Here is a 23,703-nt window from a genome sequence, read left to right as displayed (position 1 = left end):
CGTGTTGATTTGGATATTGTCCCATACACGTTGTTCACATAGTACAACTTACAAGCACATCTTTGTAAGTGTGTTTAAGACTGCAGCCTTAGAAACATACTGTAATCATTTACTCTTAAGTGGATGCCAACAATGCTAGCTTACTTCTCTAATATAAGAACTAAGAAAAGGGATTTTCATCTTTTCCTATTTGGACCCCACAGTATTATAAGCAAATAATTTTATCACCAAGTAATGCATTGTATAGATTGGGTGTTTTTTTTTAAAAAAAATAAAAATCAAAAAATCTGGCACAATTCAACACTTTGTGCACACTGCAAACAGTTAAGTACATGCAATTATGCAACTTTCAGTTAAGTTGTCAAGAAAATAACGAACAGCTCACTATGGCTGTTTTCCTTGGAGAAAAATGATTGTGTGGTTCATTGGATTATACTACCCAGAACATGGTGCATGAAAATTTACTCACTTGTGGGCATGTAGGCCTCTTTCTTCACTTACCTCAGATCCTCTAGATTGGGACCTATTTTCTTAAAAGTAATGTCTCACTACTTGTACTGAAATTTCTTCCCAATGTCTGGGGCTGCAGCCAAAGTCTGGGAGGATTTGGCACTTGGTAGTAATTAAACCCAGTCAAAACATATATAAATATAAACAATAAGAAAACTCTTAAAGGGAAATAAATATGCCTTTTAAAAGAAAAATTAAGACTTTTTTTTATAAGAACACATGCATCAAAACCAGCCCCAACAGCAAATATTATTCATGAACTATTGCCTCATTTTATACCCAACATTATTCATGTTTTCCTTCCACTGTCGAAACAGAATGTTGCAGGAATATCCTTGCAGATATGGCCAGACAGAGCTGAGGTATTATCCCCAAAAGAGCATTACAATTATTTTAAAGAAATAAAATACTAGTCACCTATCCTTTCTGCATATAAAAAAAATACTGCAAGGGTATTTCCCCCTCTTGCTTTCTGCTGACAATTGGTCAAAACCTAGCATAACATCCAACGTTTAGTTGCTTGCCTTTCTTGATATACAGTCCATCAGCATTGAAATGGCTCTAAGTTACATGGAAGGATTTAATAAAACAAAGAAACCAACATTTTCTTTCAAATGCAGTATATGTTTGAGCAGTCCATTATTACAAGGTGGGAAAGGCACCCCCTCCCTTCAAGAATAAGAGAGAGAGAAAAGTTTTTCATTCCTATTTTAAGGCAATTTAACTCAACGTATGAGTCTCTTAGTGGGCTTGAAACGGGCCCAAAATGTCATGCTTCCAACAATGCTACAAGAGTGCCTTTTCAGTCTTGCACTTTTTCACTCATCACCATGACCTTTGCAGCAACTTCTTGCTTCCTCTTGTTGTGTCTCGAGTGCCAACGTTTCGGTAGCCTACACTGGAACGGGGCCATTCTTTGTATGCATTTCTAGAGATTTAATACTGCTAATGAGCTTTTTCTGTGGCCCCACAATCGTCACACCGACCTTCTTCATGTCGCTGAAAAAGACAAAACACACCTGATGAGTTCCAGAGAAGTTGGAAAGTGTTTTGCACATCAAAAGAATCCACAATGTTAGGCCGATGAGGAAACTTCCTTTGCATGTTGCTAAACAGTGGTAGCTGGCCTGAATGTTTCCAGATGGGCCAAAGGCAGCGGAGTGTGTTTCTGATATCTAAGAAAATAGCACTCCTAAGGAAGCAACACAAACACATTCTCAGGGGGTGAGAAAAATTGTAGCACCTGTACAGCAGCTTGCAGATTTTGGATGATTTAAACAAAAGTGTGTGGGAGACAGGGAGCAGTGGTGTAGCGGGGAAGGAAGGAGGGCAGAGGGGCGGTGGCCTTGGGCACAAAATTATGAGAGGGGCACAACCAGGCACAATGCCTATGAATCCCACCCCAGGGATGGCTGAGGTGGGAGGCAGCAGAGCTGCTAAGTTGAGAAGGTGCACGGCCACCGCAACCAGCAGCAGCAACTGCCCAGTCCACCAGGGGAGCGCAACACTTGCCTCGCCCCGAGCACCAGCAACCCATGCTATGCCACTGATGGAGGACCACTATCTTGGATGCCAGTGGCTACTGTCATACATAGCTTCTTCATAGAATTTCCACATATGGTAACCAATGGCATCCAGGGTCCTAGGTAAGTTGGAAAAGGTTCATTCAAAGAGTCTGAGTTTTAGGGCTTGAAGGATTTCTGTGAACAGAATTGGAAGTGGCTGAGTGCTTTAAAAATAAATAAACCCCAATGATCCTGGCTCACAAACTGGGAATGACAGATGGTTGAGTATTTTATCTATCCTGGAGGGCAGTACAGTGCCATGGTGAGAGAATTTATTATGACCAGAAAGACCTCAGTTCGAATCCATGTTCACCATATAGGTTGAGTGATATTGGGTCATAGGATGTAAGATGAAACAGAGAGGAAAAGTTGTGTATATCTCCTTGAAATCTTTGGGCTCTGTTAAATCTTCAGAATGCCAAAAATGATCTCCCTCTCCTTCTTTTTTCCAGCCCCACCACATCAGCATAACTGACACTGGACAAAGAACACCCTATTTTCCTGAGAAATCAGAACGTCTGCTCCATTTCAAAAATATGGAAGCTAAAAATTTCATTATGCTGAACTGTTGACCTATATCAAAAATTGACACATCTAATTCTAAACTAATCCTAGCCACGAGTCAGATGGAGCAAAAAAGTCACATGTTGCTTTCAAAAGAAGATCTTCCATTTATGATTTTACAACAGCCTTTCAAAGAAGTAGAATAAATGTGGGGCAGCTCGGTTGGTAGAGCATGGGACTCTTAATCTCAGGGTCATGGGTTTGAGCCCCACATTGGGTGAAAGATCCCTGCATTGCAAAGATCACCCTCATGTTTCCTTCCAACTCTATGATTCTATGAAGAACACTCTATTGTTCGAATTGACATATATGTAACTGAACACATGGGTGGTATATTTCAGCAAGGTGTTCTTGAAGTGCAATCCTATCCACGTTTACTCAGGGGTAAGTATCATTGAATTCAGTGGGACTTGCACCCAGTTAAGGCTGCAGCCTGAGTTGACTTTAAAGTAGCATGTGTTCTGGGCTGTGTGCTGGGCTCATATGTTGCATTAATTTCACTGAAACCTAGATGTTGAACTGTTCACAAGATTGAAATCTCATAATTTGGTAAGTGGCATGAAAAATGCAAAAGCAACCAAAGAAACAGTTTTAAGATGGACTCTTACTCTGAGGAAATCTTGGCTATCGTATCGCACGAGCTGTATTCTACTCCTGTGAATATGTCCTTGCATTGTCCTATCCGAATGCCATTGAGCCAGTCACCTGTTGAGCGGAAGGCTGAGATTTCAACATTGCTTTGGTCCAGAAGGAGATTTGATGGCCTGGAATAAAATGAATGTGATGGTGGTGAGAGAACAGAAATACACTGTGATTCCCTATATATCTGGACTTAAAACAAGTCCCAGCAGAATCTTTCAGATGAGGTGCAAGTTGTGTGCAGAATTTAATGCCTGCAGAAATCTATTGCTTTAGGGAAAACAGAGAAATCACAGTGCCTAAGTGAACCAGCTGTTCAGCTTGTGTCTGAAGCTCATGATTGCATTGTCAGGGCACTTCTTTTGAATTGAAGCTTTCATGAAGCTCATCTTGATTTAGCTCAGGTATGTGTAACTTGACAAACATACCTCAAATAAGAGCCAAGCCAATCCAGTGATAAACGCTCTTAATCTCAGATTAAACCAACTGATGCAGTGTGATTTTAAGCACGTTATGAACTGGTGGCTTAAATATGAGGATGTGACCATCTGGAGCTTTGCAGCACGACTGAAAATCTCTAGATGGTTTTGCTCAGAATTGGCAGCGCAAAATATTACAGACAGCAAATGCAATGAAATCACCAAATGCTTCCCTAAAATTTTCTACAACAGTTTTCAGTTCTGGAGTATCAAAAGAAACCTGAGAGATTGTTGCATTTTAGAGCCTGCAGAGACAGACATAGAAAGCTTGTTTGCTTCATAAAAACAAAGTTTAAAAACTTAAGCTTCCATGATACTGCATCCCTAAGGTGATGAGCAAACTATATGCTAAATTATCCTGTGGCTTTGGAATACATAGTGGAGACTCAGCAAAACAAATAAGTAAACCATCACAAATAGTTTTCTACAATTGACCTATTTGAATATTCCTTCCCACTTTTATTTTGGTTGCTGATATTAAATATAAAAATATAACTCAGTGGATTTTTTCTTTGAGGAATAAGCTACTATTTTCCCTGCCAGTCAGTCAACATGTGCCATGCTTAAATGTGATCTTCTCAATCATCTTTCTACAATTAGAGTACGTGCAGTAAAAACAATATCCTTTTTGGGTGCATGGGAAGTTGGAATTCTCTGTGTCACTTTGTCCATGTAATTTGATACACCAGAGACAAATGATTTATTTTTCAAGAGAGAAACAAACAAACAAACAAACAAACAAACAAAGGCACTTAAAATTACCTTTTCTACCATCTCATGTTATCTGATAAGATAATGTCTGATTTATCAGCTTTGAAGAAACCTGGGAGATGAACATCACCCCCACCTGCCCAATACAGTTATAAGAGATAAAAGAACAAAAATCTGGGTGCCCACTGACCAAAAACACTCTCTCACCAGCCCAGCAGGCACAACAGCATGATTTTTTTCTCCACCAGCTGTCCTATTATCTCCCTGTCTATCGCAGAATGAGGACAATGCTCTTAATTGTTGGCCAAAGTCCTAGTCTCTGCTCCAAATAGATTTTTATTAAAGAACACTAAAACAAAACTCAACAATACGCAAAAGAGTTGTTGTAGCTTCTTAGTATATGAACCTTCTCTCTTTCCCTCCATCTCCAAAACTAGTCAACACATTTCAGCTGGACAGATTATTATCAGCAACGCAATACCCCTTGTGGCAAAGGTCTGATATTGCTCATTTGTATAAAGGAGCTGAGTTGCTTAACGTGACTATTAAAAAGAGGCTATCTGATGCATCAATTGCCTTCCCCCGCTACGCATACAGTTCTTGTTAATATGTATGTATGATTTCTTTGATGCTCAGCCATTTCCCCTAAATGTCCATTTCAGAAACAAATCCAAAGGAAATGCAATTAACTATACTGGATACAGCTAGCTAACTTCTGTTTGTCTCATGAAGTCCACATTTTTTATTTATAGCTTTCTCTGTATAGCTACTAGGATCCCAGGGCATTTATTAAAGTATATACGAAGTATGGAGAAGTGGCTTTTTCTCTCTGGTCAATCTAACATGCCGCTTCATTTTAGTAAAAGGGGGAACTGGCGTCACTGCTCCCTTTTTGTGTGCATATGGAATGTTAAACAACATGAGAAAAAGCAGAGCAGCAGGATTACAAATTGGACAATCCCAGTGCAGCTTTTATGTCTGTTGTCGGGACCAAGGTGTAATGAAGACAAAAATATGAACTAATTTCAAGTAACCACAGAATAACTAGCATTGTAAAGTATCATTTTTCTCGCAGGATTCTAAGTGGGGAGGGCATTTCTCCCCCCTCCCCACAAAAAAATCTCCTTTGCTCCTTGGAGAGGACATCTGGACAGTTTATCAATGAGCAGGAATTTGTCTCTCGCTGTGAAGAGTCTGTGATGTCTCCTCATGCGCATCGAGGGAGTGCCGGGCTTTCGGAGCATCTGCATCCATGGGCTTCCACCCCCCTCCCTTTGACCCAGCCCCCTAGACAGCAGGTCTAAACATGAAATTTATGGGCTGGGTGATGTGCACCATAAGCTCACACTTTTACTAGACAAATTAGATGGGCTACAATCCGTGCAGCTGTAAATGACGTCCTGCAGGGTTCCACCTGATCTTTCACAGCTTTTCATAAATCAGGTCCTACTAGCGTCAGACTGCAATCATTAAAAAGAAATCATGGAAATTACATGTCTGCTCAGGGGAATTGAAACACAACTCCCCCCGCCTCTTTCATTTCTGCCGCTTCCCACTCCCACTAGCAACATTTCAAAACTGTTCTCTGTGTACTGGCAAAGCGGGAGGGAAACCTTCGGTGCTATTCATTCTGGCACTGAGCATGGTTGGAAGGCTGCATGTGCTGGCATATGGCTGTCATAAATAAAAAGACAGCAACCCACTCAGCAGTGAGATTCCAGAGTATATATTCCACCAATGGCCTCTTGCAGTCGGCTTTTATGGACTGACCTATTATGTTAACAGCTGGAATTAACCTTGTTCTTTTGCATGCAAGCCTGGAAAGCCATGGTTTGCTGTCATTGAGATGGATGTTGCCACATTGCAAAGAATTTTCTGTCGCACCGCATCATGTCTCGAAATAAACATATAAATAGCAATGGAGCTCTACCTCCTACTGATACAAATTGCTGTTCTGAGCGTGCCAGCTGTCCAGTGGGGAAAGATATAACTCAATTTGTAACCACTACCATCAAGCACTCCTATTTGAGAGGCAGCAGTGTGTTACTAAGAGAAATGTTGCATACTCTACCCTCTAAGTTTCCACATCTATTTTTACTTGTCTTCTTAGCTAGCTCTCCTCTGCTGCACTCGAGTGTCTCATGACTGGGAGAGCATCTATTTCAAATGAGGAGTTCTTAATATCTTGCATTTTTGCTTATGTAAAAGGCTGCTGAACATTTATGTGAGCTGAAATATGATTTTGATGGCTTATAAATGACCCCAAGGACCAGAATCCTAGACTAATTTTAAGGTCAACAAAAGCACAAGTGTGTGATTTTTTCATTCATATATATATATATATATATATATATATATATATATATATATATAGAGTTGCTGCCAGATGGAAAGCACAGGTATAGCCACTTTCCAACAGGAGATAAGAAAATAAATGCCACACTGAGGAGGCATGGAGACATGTTGTTGACTTTAATTATCTCAGTACCACAAGGAGTACAACTTTGCCTTTGCAGTCATTTATGCTGCTTTAAAGTGTCATTCAGGTAAAAAAATATGACAATGTTCTTTGAATAAAATTGACTTACTCCTATGGCACATTTGCTTCCCCTGATATTTCTTTATATCATGTTTGCTCAGTTCAGTAATAATCAGATAGCTACTGCATTTGGTCCTTGAGCTGAAAAGACCTAGACTTGAGAATCAGACATCAAAGGAATCATCTTCGCCTAAGGACAACCATTTATGGACTGCTCACCAATAGATGCCCAAAGCGCCCCTTCAGATAATGAAAGCCCCCCAAATTGTTGTAAATGTCAACAACACTGAATGGTCTTCATTTACTATGATTATAATATTGGAAACCTGTGGGCAGGGTATTTTTGCTTTTCCAACTCAAGTTCTATAGAGTTCTATAGCGTCTAGTTTTTGAGGAGCTTACATTAAGAACTTGGGTTTTAATCCAGTTATTTGCATTATAACTTCAATTACACACACTCCATGTGGCTATTGCAGTGAACAGACAAATCTGGGATTCATATCCACAGCCATCCAGCTCCAAAGTGGCAATAAAGCTTGAATTAACTTGCAACATAGGATACCACACAGTATCCGTATTGCCTAAATACGGTAGTCCCAAGGAGCTGCAATTTCCTGGCATTTTGGTCCTTGGTTGAACATGGAGTTTAACACAGCAGAGACCCATTGTGTTGGGAAGCCAGGAGAGCAACACAGCTCCACCCATGCCATCCTATCAGCCACTACTGTGCATATTCACAACTGTAAAGCAGTGCACACGAAGGTAAGAAATAATAATCTGAACCAGGAAAAAGAATGGAAGTGATCAAAACTCAACTTGCCCTAAAACACCCACACCCACACACACCCTATATGTTATACAGATTAAATCAGAGTGGAGAAAAAGTTAACAATGTTCAGACACCCAGACAGAACTGCAGAGACAAATCAAAGAAGTTATGATTATATTGTGCAAGTGCTCTGGCACAATCACAAACTAAACTATAACTAAACTTCAGATATTGTGCCTTTTCACACTGTATTCCAAAACACAAAGTCTGCATGTACCTGAAAAACACTGATTACAAAAGTGCCAATCAGCCTAGTAAGAAAGAAGAGCATAAAATGATTTCAAAATTGATGAACATTGAACTAGTAGGATAAAGTATTATTTAATGTTGAGCCAAGATATGGAACTTCCTGACCAGGGGGAATCAACTCTCAGCTCTCTCTTCCCTTCCCTCCCTTCCAATTACAAGTTTTCTTCTGCTGCTTGAACACCTGTTTGTTTGTTTGTTTGTTTGTTTGCTTGTTTGTAGGTCTTTAACCTGACCACTGTGATTTTTGCTGCCCTCCTCTGGAATCCCTTTGGTTTGATTTCATGTGAGTTATTTTAAAAAGTTTGATGTAATTTATTCTGCACCTAGATAGGGGCAAAGAGCTATGCAGTTGTCTCTAAATCAGCGGGAATGATGGTTGCCTTCACTACCATCATCTGCATGGCATCGTTTCTGAAATTTCACTAGACATTGCTGACATATTTTCTTCAGGCCTAAAACTGCATTTTTGAAAAAGAGCACAAGTTGAGATTGCAAGGATGAGATCTCTCACAGTTTCTGCACCTGTTCAACCTGACCATGCAGTTGCAAAAAATGCTCTGTCCTGATAATGTCTGTGTGCTTTCATCACAGTATTCCTGTGGTGCTGCACACCTACAGCTTTCTGTTGAACTGGTCTTGTGAATTCACAACCAGCAGGAACTTTGAAACTAGATGTTCCTTTGCCTCCTTTGCAAACTGGGTTTTGGACAACAACAAACAGTCAGGGATGCTGTTTGCCTACTAGAAGATAAATAGATAGTTTCCTCCCACCCCAGCCCCCAACTTAAACAACACTACTAATAAGAAATAGCTGTAAACATGGAAGTAAGTAGTGGACCAAGCAAATATATTGCAATTACTGGAGGTAGAGAAAGCAAACACATTCATGCTCAGTGTGCAAGATGTAGAAGGTATTGTGTCACCTTGCAGCTGCATTGGTGATTATTTTTAGACTGCTGGGATTACGGATCAGCTTGTCCAGGATGCTGACAATCTGCTCAAACTTCGGTCTGTTGTTTCTGTCTTTTTGCCAACAGTCCAGCATCAACTGATACAAGGCAGCTGGGCAGTCCATGGGTGGTGGCAAGCGGTACCCTTCTTCCACGGCTTTAATTACCTGCACAAGGAGAAAAAGATTGCAGACATTATCAGGAGATGCTTCCCCCTTTGGTTCTGCAAGGGATCTCCATTACATTGTCACGGACGGACGGTATTTAAAACCAATCTATTCATTCTCCAATTGTTCCAACGTGTCCTTCTTCCTCTTTATTTGCAAAATAAGCCACTTGACAAAACGGAGATAGGGAAAAGTGACAGAGGAAGCAGAGGATAATGTGTAGCTCTTTGAAGAAGGTGCTATTTGGTCTTGTCCAGTGCTCAGCTTTGATTAGACCAAATGCAAGTCAACTTAATACATTTCCTACAATACAAGCTTAATTGGTCCAAAGAGAAAACATCTGGAGGATCACTACCCACTCATCCCCCCTCCCTCCTCAACAGCCTTTTAGGAACTGCTGTTTGAGATCATAGGAACATGGGAAGCTGCCTCAGAGTGCGCCTGATTATTGGTCTGTATAACTCAGTACTGCCTTCAAGCCCTGGCAGAAATTCCAGTGGGTTTCAGGCAAGAGTCTATCCAGCCCTATCTGGAGATTCCAGTGACTGAATTTGGGACATTCTGCATCCAAATCATGCACTCTCTTTCTGAGCTACAGCCCTCCCTCCAATAAAGAGGCCTTACATTTTAAGATCTAATTATCAACTAGGATGTTTTACATAATATTCACTAACACAAAAACACAAGCATGCAAACTCTGGGACTATTTCATAGGTACAGAATTCTATATAGGGAGAGAACATCAGTATATATAAATATATCTATATATTAATTGTTTCACAGAAAGAGGGCAGTATTCATCTATCAAGGCTACATCGGAAGCTAGTAGCTTAGCACAACAAGTTATCCCTTCTCCTTTTAATGGGAGTGCTCCTTGCCTCTACGAGCAAGCGATATTCAAATACGCACTTAAAGTTGCACAGGCAGTTGCTAACGCCACATAATTGCAGAAATATCCAGCTTTACTGACATTTCCATATTTCTGCATCGCATGGCAGATAGAGTTAGATTACTGTTGACAGATGGGTTAAGGGGCTAACAAGGATGTGGAGTAGCAGTAAAGCTAGATTACCCATGATTGTCCTAACAAGCATATTTCCAGCCACGTTGGGGTTTGGCTTGAGAGGTTGTGGCTGTGTGGTTTGCATGTGAGAAATCAACCAGATTTTGACTTTCTACAATCATTTTAGGAAAATGACTGAAAAGCAGCAGGCAGCTTAACAAATGCCCTGTGGCAGATCACAAACAATTGCTTCCTACTTGACATTTCAGGAGGAACAAATTATGAAATTAGCTTCCATTTTTAATTTCCATTGTCAGGGCAGCAATTCTTTATTTCTAAACCAGCAAGTTAAGCAATATGGTTAACTAATCCAGGCAATATGAACAACTAACAGCCAATAGTTATATGAATAACTAGGGGCTACTGCAAACATAACATTTCTTGGTCTTTTTATAAACTGTAGCTAGGAAATTAAAAACATTCCCTGACCTACAAGAAACCCCCTTTCCCTCCCCTTTCAGAGTTAACAACTGCCACAGTGAGGTGTTACACTTACATTAATGTTAATAATAACCGTAGCTGCCTTTAATCATGGTTTACATTGCCATTTCAAACTCTTATTTTAAAGCTAACCAAGACAACATTGGTGCAAATATTATTGCATGGCTAATGCTGGCAAGCGAAGATAGGATGGAATTAACATGTTAGAAGGGACACAGGCTACTAATTTATTAACAATAATCAATAGACTGGAAAATGTTATATATTTATATTAATAGACTGGAAAACCTGTTCAATAAAGAGTCATTTTAAAGCAATGAACAATATGGTTCACTACACTGTGATACAGCCTGTGTGTGTGTGTGTGTGTGTGTGTGTGTGTGTGTGTGTATTCCATGATTATATCCCCATTTGTTAGCTAAAAAGTGCCTGATTTCATTTGCTTTTACTATATGTTTCCTTAGCATTAGGGTAAGATATTATGCACAAAATTTATTCCCATTTGTAAGACATGTATAGAACTGGTCAGAATTGATAGCTTTTAATTGAGTCATGTGGAACATATCTAGACTAAATTAAGGGAACAATATGGTATGTTTTTTAAAACGGCTTTGGGAAATACTATATTCCAAAGAAGCATAAAAGGATGGCAGATCTATTTAACTTTCTGAAGCTGGACAGCAATAAATTTAAAGCTATCTAAATGAACCTCTATGTAAAAGACTTCTAAACAAATCAAACCATCACTTCATGTTACCTGTTCACTGCATCCGAAGGCATTTGCTCATTAAAATCTTAAACACAATTTCCTTCTCTCTTTCTTAGGCAGTTTAATTGGCCCAGTATCCTCCTAGAAAAGCTCAGCAGAGATACAGCCAAAAGGGATCACGAGACATTTCATAAAGTTCTATAAAAGATGTATAACATTCTAACTAATGTAAAAGCACTTGTCGATTATTCTCAGAGTAACTTGAATCATCCTGCCTCCTTTATCCTGTAAGTTCAAAAGTTCTTTTTTATATAGAAATGCTGCATATTTTTTCAAGAGAAAGTAAGATTTTCAAAAATTAAAAATAGGCACCAGCTTGTCTTATGCTTTTCCTCCTCTCACAGTATACTCACATCCTGATTGGACATCTCCCAGTATGGTCTCTCTCCATAGGACATCACCTCCCAAAGAACAATCCCATAGCTCCACGCGTCACTGGCTGATGTGAATTTACGGTAAGCAATGGCTTCTGGAGATGTCCATCGGATTGGAATCTTGCCTCCCTACAAACACAAAGCATTGTGTAAAGTAGCAATGGGCAGTGGGATGCACATTTATGCTATGGAATTTGGTGCCATAAGACGTAGCGATAGCCACCAACTCTGAAGACTTCAAAAGGAAATTAGACAAATCGTTGGAGGATATGACTATGAGCAAAACTCATTCTATGAATGGTTTCAACATCCTGAAAACTGAAATGGACCCAGTTTGAGTGTAGCTTGTAAGAAGAATTGACAGTGGTGTAAGTAACTTTTTATTTATTTACACTGTCTCTTGACAGTTTTACAACAAATACATTTTCAAATGTTTGCACAAATTTTTAATATTTTTTTTTAAATAAATGCAATTGAAAATGCATGTAGCAACAATGAAAGAATACATAAAACCAACTGGGAGTCTATCTATCTAATTTCCAAATGCCTGAGAGAACTAAAAAGTCTTCCAGCTTCTGAAAAGAAATCAGAAACATCAAGATTTCTTGGGGGAACACATTTCATAACTCCAGGACCACCTTAGAAAAGGCAATGGTGCCCTTATTTCCCTAGAGGCTGTAACTTGGAGCAGGACCCCACTGGCAAATACTAAATTATTGTAGTAACCTCATGTAATTGATGTCATTGCCTGATGCTGTTTACTTGTTTATGTCACAGGGATTCCTGCCAGAAAAAGAACATGGTATGGAAACCAACGTCTGATTGTTCTTTATTCCATTGGAAAACACATAAACCCCAATTTCACTTGGCAGGTCTAGATGGTCTCTTTTAAGTTTATTTTAATCTCTGTTGCTGACTTTTATGCTTTTATGTTGCATTTTGCATTTAATTTGTTTTTCTTTTTATTGTAAAGCAACCCAGAAACTATGCATTATGGGGCTGCATACACATTTTGCTTTAAATAACCAAATAAATAAATCTATGTAGGACTGTCACGAAACAGCCGCTACTATGATATACAGAACCACAGAAACTGTTGTTATTACTTTGGGCATCTTTCTGGATCTGACGTTTTCTCTCCATTTTGATAGACATGGGTTGCCATTGTATACACACTTACCTAGGATTTACTGCTGAATAGATATGCATAGGATTCCAATCTTAAGTATGATTAGATTCCAGAATACATATTTTTGAACCAAATCTCACCAGATGGCATTTAGCATGAGGACAGAACTATGCAAGCGTGGCTCGCCCTGCAGGGTAGAGCTGTAGCAATAGCCTCCCGTCAGCCACATCCCTGTTGCTTCCTGGAAGAGGCAAGGTGGCAGCAAGGTTGGTGCCATGCAGATGCATGGGGGAAGCACTGTATGCATCCCAGCACTGCTGCTGAGAGGCTATTTCGCATTACTGTCCCACTAGGTGAGCCATTCCTGAAAGAATATATGCAGCCTTGAGCTTCTTGGAGAAAAGAAAGAAAGAAAGAAAGAAAGAAAGAAAGAAAGAAAGAAAGAAGATTGTAAAGCCCCAAAGGAGCAGAATTATGTGTTTCTAAAACCTTCAGCACTGGCTTTTGTGAAACTGGCAGGGTGGTTAAACGACATTAAATCATATATATTTTCCTTGCCTTTTTAAATCTCTTCATCAACTTTTCATCACCAAGCCAGAAATGTAAGAATATTGGAGGAAGTGTATAGGCATACTGGACAGTCTTAGACAGAATAGAATTGTTGTGGTCATGTATGTGTGCCCACCCTCGCTCCCTCCCTTTTCTAACATAAATGATCTTGTTGAAGAGCCACTATGTGATATTTGGCTCTCAAACACCTAAGGATTCATAGTAATCATTCACAGATCACCGGACTCACCCTTGTTGTGTAGGCAGCTTCTGGATCATCCTCCAGAACACGGGAGAGGCCAAAATCTGAGACCTTGCATACCAGGTTGCTGTTGATGAGGATGTTGCGGGCAGCCAGGTCACGATGGACATAACCCATATCTGACAAGTACTTCATGCCAGATGCAATTCCTCGAAGCATTCCCACTAGCTGGATGACTGTGAACTGAGCATCATGTTTCTGTAAGACATTTACAACAGCCTTTCAGATCTTCAACGCACCCAGGACCTGTATCCGCACACATTCTATCAAAGTCACTGGGAACCTGCCTTGTGAAAATGCTCTGCCAAAACTTAGTGCTTATAATGAAAATAAACCTGTCCCAGGCATTGTCGGATGAGACATGGGTAATTTCATCTGTCCTTTTATTATCGCACAGTTTTTATATGAGTTCAGACTATATAGCTCCCTTTGGGCTGATTTCCCCCCACTCCAGTTGACTGTGGGGGCCTAATTTCACCGAAAACCTTAATTCTTTACTCCGAGTTAAGCAGATACACAGGAAGGCAGACAAAATATGATTATAAACATATATAATGGATTCAAATGGGCACATTCTATCTGTGACTCAATATTATTTTTCACAGTGTAATACAATTTCATTCTTTTCTTCTGGCGAAATGCAGTAGGTGCATATATTTCCTTGTTGCCCAGGTATCATACATCAGGCTTGCAGGATGAGGGCCCCTGCCTGAAATCCTGGACAGCTGTTACCAGTCAGTGCAGACAATACCCTGACTGAGTACAGGTGTTCCTATGTTCCTATAATTCCTTATGAGGCAAGCAGTAGACTCATATACTTATGGTATTTTTACATATCTGCAACTAGCCTTTACTATGGTAGCCACTAGTCTGAAATTCTACCAATAATGGTACAGTCACACTGATTTATAAAGCCAGAGGCATCACCACAGAATAAACAGGGTACTTACCCTCAGGAAGCTATCCAAAGAGCCATTTTCCATATACTCAGTAACTATCATGACAGGTTTACCTGGGGGGGGGGGGAATATTAAGCACAATCACTCTGTAGGATAAGCAACCTTATAACCAAAATGCTTAAGTCTAATTAATGCATGCATGAAGGGGTTAATCCCATAGAGCAAGCTGTCCTGCCAGGCATATCTAGGTTACTCCCTTTCAACTTGAATGGAAGGAAGTCAAGCCTATGGTTCCCCTCAGCCTACCATGCGAAGCCACTCTTGTGTTCCTATAGAAATAATTAGGAACTTGCACCATTTGGGAAAACAATAACATCTTTAATAAAAAACAATTCATCATCATCATAAAGTAAAGGGTTAACAAGAGAAAAGTTAAGTTCTACAAAATGCAGAGAGCTGTATTATGGTAAAACGGCTAATAGCATTTGGTGTTTGATCAGCATCCTAAAAGCATTCTCCAAACAGAAGAGGGGCATAAACAGGATTGTTTGCATGGCTATCTGTATGATTTAGAACAGGGGTGGGCCTGGGGATGACATGAAGCCCTCAGCCTAATTTCATTCAGCTTCAGAAAGCCTGGAATGAGAGGAAGAAGGCAAGGTGGCAGAAAGAGGGGTGTGACCCATTCACTTTTGGCCCTCCCCTCCAACGGTTAACATATGACCCCCACACACACCTCACCCAGCAGATCAATCATATGGGAAAGAGGTTCTCGTCGGGGGGGGGGGGGTCCCATGCCTGGTTTGCTGCAAACATGTTCAACTTGAAGGTTCTCCTATACTTTTTATGAAGCTGCTGCTTCTGTCAGTGACAGAATGCTAGGTTAACGTGAGCTATTGGTCTGAAGCAATATGGCAACTCTGACCTATTATAGCAAGGCTATATGCAACTGCATTTCATTTTGGGTCTCATGAAGGCAGCTATAATATTAGCATTTCAGAAGATAATTCTTTAATCACAACAAAGGACTATTTATTTATATGAATCTATTTTATCTTCTGTCCTAGGAGATCGGTGCAAATCATCACAATTATTCAGGGATAAAGCAAACTTGTCACCACAGGGCTCAAAGGCCAACATCTTAATCCTAAACACATTTACTTGGGAGTGAATCCTATTGATTTCAAGACAATTTACTTCCAATTAAGAATGCTTAGGATCATAAAATGAGCCAGGGGGACAAGAGGCCAGACAACGCCAGCAGGAGAGCAAACAAGAGGGGAATATTTGACAATATACTAACATACACAAGAAATACACAGATGGATGGGGATGAATCACAACCATTGCTCATAATTATAGATTTCTCCATGCTTGTTTTCGTCTGAAATTGCCACTTCACTGCTGAAATATTAGCACATAGGAAATATTTCCATCAGTAGCCCACTGCATATAACCCTACTTCACTCTTTGGGCAGAAAAGGACATGGCCGTATGGTGGCACTATACCATCCTGCTTCCCTGTGACTAAGCCTCATTCCATGCCCAATAAGCATGGGGCACTTTGGCCCGGCGGCACTGTGGCCCATAGATTGCAGCAAAATACTGGTCAAGGTTTTGTCCAGTATTCTCTCTGTGTGATGGGCTCATGGGGAAAATCTGCCCCATGAGTCCTTGCTGAAGAGGGGAAGAGAAAGCCTATATAAGGCTGCTCCCCCTGAAGCTCACAGCCATTTTGCTTTGAAAGCTTACCACCCTCCCACCCTCAGGTTAGAGCCTTCACTGGGCAATTCTGGGTCATTGGATGACAGGGCTGGACAGGATTTTTTCCTCCTCTCTCAACCTGATTGGCACTTGGTTGGGGTTTTTTCCACCTTTCCCTCAGTGAAATTATGGCATTCCTTTGTTAGGCGGAAGGACATTGTTTGTATGAGGGCAGAAATGGCATTGGTCATGATCAACATAGTATGGGGGGGGGGCATAAGGGAGCTGAGGAGAGAATTGACCACAGCAAACCCAAGCATGGGTTGGGTATCTGCCTGGTTGGAATCTGCACCCTGGTCCCCCAGTGAGACCCTGCTTGCTTGGCTTGCACCACAGCAAGGTTCAACACTGGCTGATTCCCGTCATACAGGTTTGGAGTGATCCAAACCCATCAGACCCATTCCATCAACCTGGGGCTTGTGGAATGATGAACTGATCCTGGGACCCAATGCCATGCCAACCCTTGCCCTTGCCTGCTGCTGTCAATAAAGATTTGGTCTGATTTTATCCCATCACCATTCTACATTTTGGTTATTTTGCTGCTCTCATGGGTCACATAATGTGCTTGCCTGGACAATTAGCTAATAGCAAATATACTACATTTAATTATCACAAGCATTAAGTAGTTCAGGAGTAGCAGGTCTTACTCAGGACCCTAACAGCCTTTCCACTGCCTAATGGCAATTGGACACAGTTCTTTCATGTGTCCTTTGTGAAGAAACACTGCCGTGCTTATGCTCCAATGAATCTTTACAAAGCTCAGTCTTTCAGATCTTTCTGGTCAGGTCTGACATGAGTTATGGCTTGGGAACCAGAAAAAACCCCACTAGATAATCCACTTAGCAACTGCTTTAACTCCTTAGGGATAATGTCGCCCCCCTCCATGGCTTTCCATTCATAATCAATAAATACATGGCATAATACAGCATAATGTTCATTCAGTTAATTATTAATAACCATATTACAGCTGCAAATAATTCACAAGCTACCAGAATTATGTGCTCGTACGGCATTACAGGACTACGCTGGCGGTGCACAATTTCCATTTTATAAATGGCTACGGACCTATTTAGTCTGAGGTATCCCTACTAATACAGACCTATAGTCGAAAGTTAAACTACTGTCTTGTAAATTGCCATGCACATTCTATGCTATACGAACAAAACAATGTTTACCACCTTTCAGAGGTGTTGTAAAGGGATTGAAGCCACAGATTGCCATACTTCATATCATTTTTTATGGGATCTCATGTTTTAATAAAATAATTAATATCAGAGAGAGGATTTCAATGTCATTCTCAGGAAATTTTGTGTGATATTTAAAATGCAGTCAAACCAACAATTCATGTTTTGTTAGATGGGCACACGCTAGGAGCTGAAGTGCACAGAATTTTCCTCTACGTTTGCTAGAGAGAACTCCATTAGAGACACTCCCACTATATATCTATAGCTATATATATATATCCTTTTTTGCCTTTTCCTCAGCTCTTCACCACCAAACCAGAAATGCGAGAACATCTGCTAAATCTGAGCTCCAAAGCTCAACTACATTTAAGCTAGACTTAAGTATGTACTTGTCACCAAATTACCATTTTAAACCTGCCTGAAGAAAGCTGCTGTTATCTGTTACTCTTCAACAAGTATTCTGTGGGAACAAATGTTATTTGTACATTTTACAAGATTGTCTGTGCGATTATTGATTTAAGGGGGAGAAAAGGGAGAAACACCAGGAATATCAAGTCTGCTTTAAAGCATTCAATCTCCCTCCGTCACCATGTGCTGTTCTGAGGGTGTTCCCAACCCCCTAAAGCCAATTTCAGGGAGCATGGGAGGGGGGAAAGTCCCATTGCACAAGCAGAAGTTCTTGCATGTGGCTTCTGCTGACAGGACTCATTAGTTGCTTTCTGCTCTCAGGTCTCAGCTAGACTGGTAAAGAAAAAGCGATTGATATGCATTGTATGTGCGATATAACATTGTGCCATCAGCTGGCAATGTGGAGTCCCGTTTTTCTCTACCTGTTTTCCCTGTTTAAATTTACAATGCTTTAAACTGAAGTGGGTTTTTTTTATGTGTCTAGATCCAGCCACAGTTAAGCCTCCATGTCATCTTCTTTTATTCAGATAAAAACGTGGATGTTATTTCATAATATTGCTCCCCAGTCTCAAAACTCAACAAACTGTTTCATTCCAATGACAATAAAATGTGGATTCAGACATTTGAATAGATTTCATTGCATATTTACAAAATTATCTTTAGGCTCAAAAGCAATCTGTTCAAGAGATGCAAGATAAATAAAGGACAAATGTTACTCTGTGTACACCACTGTTAAATGAGGTAAAAGTTCTAAAAGCAGAGCTGGCCCAAATAGGGATATTGCCTATCTCTTACTCTAGAGGAAGACCCCATTGGTCCTTCCTCAGAGTGAGGTACCGAAGCAGTGAAGATGAGATGAAGCGGCAGCAGAAAAGCTTCCACCACTAATGCAGTGGCAAAAAAATCAAGGGAGGGAGGAAGGAAGAACAGGTGGTTTGACAGGCGGAAGGGGGGAAGAAGTAGGATAGTGCCACTGATAGATGGAAGGCATAGCTAGCTGGCAGCCCCAATGAACAGGACCATGCCTTAAAGGATGTGAGGATACACCACTACCATTTGCTGCAGTGCCATACTTGTTTCCTCTAATAGCCAATTCCTTGGACTGAATGCCTATCAGTTTGCACATGAAACAGGGCCACCTACATACAGAGGTGACACCCTTGCTAGGCAGAAGTACATATCACTGTGAATCAAACGAAAGAAAGAAAACTCAACCATATTGACTGACATGAAGCCATGAACATACAAAGTCTTGATGGCAGTTGAGAGGGAGTGGGTGAGGAGAGGGGAGGCTAAGGGTTTAATGCTGTACTCACCAAGGGCATAAACCACACAGAATCAATGGGGCTTACTTCAAGTAGACTTATATAGGGGAAGGAGGAAAAAGTGTCCTTTATCCATTCTCCACCCATAAACCCCATTCATCTACCCCCATACTGAGAGGCTTAAACAGTACAACAAGGCTCCTATTCCATGTTCCTGTCTGGAATATTCCTCTAGGGGAATGGCTATAGACAGCAAGACTTTGTTATAGGTCCCACATGCCTTAGTATGTTTCAAAACTCTAAATAAAAAGAAACTGAGTGGAACATTGTACATTTGGTAGCAAGCAATGCTTATGAGATGAATTTACGCAACAAGTAAAAGCCAAAGTTGCCTGGTTACAATCTGAATGTTTCCATATTGATAATGTGCCAGTAGTCTAAAATTAGGACAGAAGCAAAAGCCTTTCAAATCATTAGACGTACATTTCCTGCCTTATTTATCCTGTTCTGAAGAGAAATTCTCACTAACACTGAGCTGGAAATGTATGTGCAATCTGAAACATATGCTCCAAAGAAAACCTACGTATTTTTTTAAAAAAGAAACATTATGTGTTAATTTATCAAAATGCAGCCATTTACACGATAACAACTTGTGTCAACAGTGTTTCTAAAATTTATTATACTAAACTGCTACAAATTGCTGTAAATTATTAGTAAACTAAGGAGAACATGTGTGTTGGCTATTAGGGCTGCTGCCTATAGGACACCCTAGAGACCAGTGTGGAAGGAAAGTTGAGCACAGAAACAAATATGTTACAGGGGAATAATTCAGTGCTGGAAGAATGGTTGGAGGTCTTATTTCACCCATACACCTTATCGCATCTCTAGTGAGTAATAAGAGACACTGTCCCTAAACAGTGAATGTGTGCCTCTGGGTTCAGGTAGGGTTCCTTACAGACATTTGCCATGCAAGAGGTCAAGAATTAGTCCATATGAACCTATCAGCATGAACAATCAGTTCCTTTCTAAGGGCCATCCATCAAAATTGGGTTTGCCATGTAACGGTCCCAATGCCTATTTATCATGTGCTTTATATATTTTGGAAGGTATGCTTGGCAGACTCCTTTCAAAAAGAACACCCATGGATAATATACAAACTTGAACTATTTTCTTGAACTATGTCCAGCTTACCTTTAAGCTCTACATAATTGCCAGTAAAATTCAAAAGCACTGGAGAATTTATCATTGTACCATATCGATGCAGGAAGAAATAATCTATTAAGTATTTGCCATCTTAGTGATAATGCAAAACATGTATCTGAATTACCTTCTTGAAAGCAGCAAGAACATTTATAGTAATAATGTCAGCAATGGCCAAAAACATTTCCCCTCAATAATGTCTTGTGTTATATGTCTTAGCTGATATATATTCTAAACAACTCTGAATTGTAATGTGCTAAGGCCTTTTGTGGTAGTGAAGCATCGGGTAGTGATTAGCTGGCCTGCCATGATGTCATGGAGTGCTCATAAACGTTCTAACTGCTGAAGAAATGACACTATGAATAATAGAATGTTTGCAAAAAGTCCAAGTGAAAAATCACTTTGATTGAGGGGGAAATCTAGTCCTAACTTTGGGGGCAAATTACACAACCACAGCATTTTTCATTGCAAAATTTGCACAGAATTATTATTATTATTATTATTCCTCTGTTGAGCATTGTTATCCACAAGGTAGTAAACAATGACCACAAATTTGAGTCATTTACCATTTACAGTTCTTTCTGTCAACAAAAAGCTCCTGGGACAAGAAATATCCCAAGAAAATCAACTTGATTTTACCTGTGGGTTGCTCTTGTCTTGTTGTTCCACTCAATGTAATGTGTTGGGGTACCAGGAAAAACTGATGTGGCATTATAGGTTAACATGCCCAGAGAGTTGTTTTTTTTAAATAAGTTCCTGGGACAACACCCAAACAAGAAATCTATTGATTTTATTTCATCATGGCTGTGGACTGCTGTTTTGGTTTCTTAACCCCCAGGATCTCTTCCTACTTATAATTTTGGGAGTGGCTTTTCTACCCCAAGCTCCATTCCAATGCCTCTCATAAAAGCAAAAGTCATGCTTCAAAATCAATACATTCTTCCAATATCTGAAGGACTACCATGTAGAAGATGGAGCAGATCTCTTCTGTGCTTCTCCAGAAGGCAGGAATAGAACAAAAGGATGGAAGTGTCAGTGGAACAGTCTGCCTTGGGAGGTGGTGGGCACTCCTTCAGTTGAGGTATTTAAGCAGATTGGGTGGCCATTTGTCAGGGATGCTGCAGCTGCCTCCTGCATCTGACATGCATTATACAGTAGGTTGGACTAGATGCCCTACAAGATGTCAGGCTTCCTCTCCTGTGGCCGTAAATGAGCAGATCAAACAAAAGGAATTCTTCTCATGGGCACAAGATATTGGTCATAATATTATGTTTGCTGACTGGGAACAGTTGTGGACCACCGGTATGAAATTCACGGCATGCAATGCCTTAAGAGAGAATATTATGAAAATGATCTACAGGTGGTACATGACACCAGTCAAGCTTGCAAAAATATATCATTTGCCTGACAACAAATGTTGGAAATGTAAAGAAAATGAAGGTACATTCTTTCACCTTTGGTGGACGTGCCCAAAGATTAAGGCTTTCTGGGAGATGATTTATAATAAAATGAAAAAGGTATTTAAGTATACCTTCTTGAAGAAACCAGAGGCCGTTCTCCTGGGCATGGTCGGCCAATTGGTGCCAAAAAAGGATAGAACTTTTTTTATGTATGCAACAACGGCAGCAAGAATACTTATTGCAAAGTATTGGAAGACACAAGATCTACCCACCCTGGAAGAGTGGCAGATGAAGGTGATGAACTATATGGAATTAGCGGAAATGACTGGCAGAATCCGAGACCTGGGAGAAGAGTTGGTGGAAGAAGATTGGAAGAAATTTAAAGACTACTTGCAGAAACACTGTAAAATTAATGAATGTTAAAATGATGTTGGATTGAAAAGAAGTGGCATTAGCAACAAAGTTAAAAAGAATATGCAAAAATGAATTGAAAATTGGTGAAATTATAGAGTTATAACATGTTAAGATTTAGGGTTAAGATAAATGGAAGAGGGTAAGGATTTGCTGATTCGAATATTTTAATGGGAATACAAAAAGGGGAGGTGTGAGGAAGTCAAAGAAATAAGCTAATGAGTTTAAAGTTATAAAAAATGGATTTGTTTTTAACTTTCTTTTTTCTATTTTTCTATTTATCTTGTTTTTTGTACTGTGTATTTTTGTTTGAGAGTTTCTTCCTTTTTTCTCTCTTTTTGTTTTACTATGTATTTTTGTACTTATGACTTTGTAAAATCTTAATAAATATTCTAAAAAAAAAAAAAAAGAATTCTTCTCGACCTTGGGGAAAGCACTGGAGGAATGCTGTCCAAAGACCATGAATCTGCTAACCTCTCTCTTCCAGTGTTTCTTCTCCTAGCTGTTCCCCATCGAGTATTTCCCAGCTTCTGCCTTCTGAACTATGCCCCTCTGCAAACCACTGTTCCAAATCCTGGGAAGATTCAGGAGCAGGAGAAGGGGGAGGAGGTGGCTCCCACCATTCCTCTTCAGTGCAGCCCTCCTCAGCACGGTCCCTGACACAAGATCATGAAGGGCTCTACAACACTAAGCTACATATATAAGCTCTATGATTTCTGATGAATGTCTTATTTGTTTTCTTACTAAGTGGTTGCACTAGGCGCAGCTTCTTCCATTGTTCTTCACCACCCATCTTTTCTATGACCTCCAAACCACTATTACCTTCGCATGCTTCAGTTGGTCCTCCCTACGGAACATTTTTGCCCTTCCGCTCAGCCCCTTTACCCCAAGAATACATAGTTTATTCTGTTATTGAGCCTTGTGTGACCTTTTCTACATTTTGTTTCCTTTTAATTGCCCCCTTCTTTCCTCAACTCCCTAGCACAGTGTTGATAGAGCATGACAATGAACAGGTAAAGAATGAAAAGGTCAAGGTCCCACTTCTTGCATTCATCAGAAATCATAGAATTATAGAATCGTCAAGTTGGAAGAGAATCTGAAGGTCATCTGGTCCCATCCCCTGCAATTCAGGAATCTCAGCTTAAGCATCCATGACAGATGGCCCTTCAACTTCTGCTTAAAAACCTCCAAGGAATGAGTGCCCACAACTTCCCGAGGAAGTCTGTTCCACTGTCGAACAACTCTTATTGCCAGAAAGTTCTTCCTGATGTTTAATGCATTCCAGACTAAGCAATGATGTTCTTAGCACATCTAGTGTAAACATCCAATTTGGATAGGGTAAGCATAAAAAGTTTTTAAAACTTTTGAATTTCCCCTTTTATT

At 40.1% G+C, this 23,703-nt stretch overlaps 1 protein-coding gene across 5 annotated transcripts in view; it reads right to left on the bottom strand.

Moving 5' to 3' along the window:
* Positions 1–269: 269 nt before the first annotated feature.
* Positions 270–23,703, bottom strand: part of EPHA3 (EPH receptor A3) — a 203,397-nt gene continuing 179,963 nt past the window's right edge. For all 5 annotated transcript variants that reach the window (XM_081859646.1, XM_081859647.1, XM_081859648.1 and 2 more), the window contains 6 exons: positions 14,740–14,801; positions 13,778–13,987; positions 11,829–11,978; positions 9,009–9,202; positions 3,248–3,403; positions 270–1,509 (listed from right to left, as the gene is read on the bottom strand). In XM_081859646.1, the coding sequence (XP_081715772.1) occupies positions 1,404–1,509; positions 3,248–3,403; positions 9,009–9,202; positions 11,829–11,978; positions 13,778–13,987; positions 14,740–14,801 (878 nt within the window). In that variant the 3' untranslated portion in view covers positions 270–1,403. The remainder of the gene's footprint in view (positions 1,510–3,247; positions 3,404–9,008; positions 9,203–11,828; positions 11,979–13,777; positions 13,988–14,739; positions 14,802–23,703) is intronic.

Source organism: Podarcis erhardii, assembly GCF_964252035.2.
Source record: "Podarcis erhardii genome assembly, chromosome: 4".
Lineage (NCBI taxonomy): Eukaryota > Metazoa > Chordata > Lepidosauria > Squamata > Lacertidae > Podarcis > Podarcis erhardii.
The sequence above is the reverse complement of the archived record's forward strand: the minus strand, read 5'-3'. Positions and strand labels throughout refer to the sequence as shown.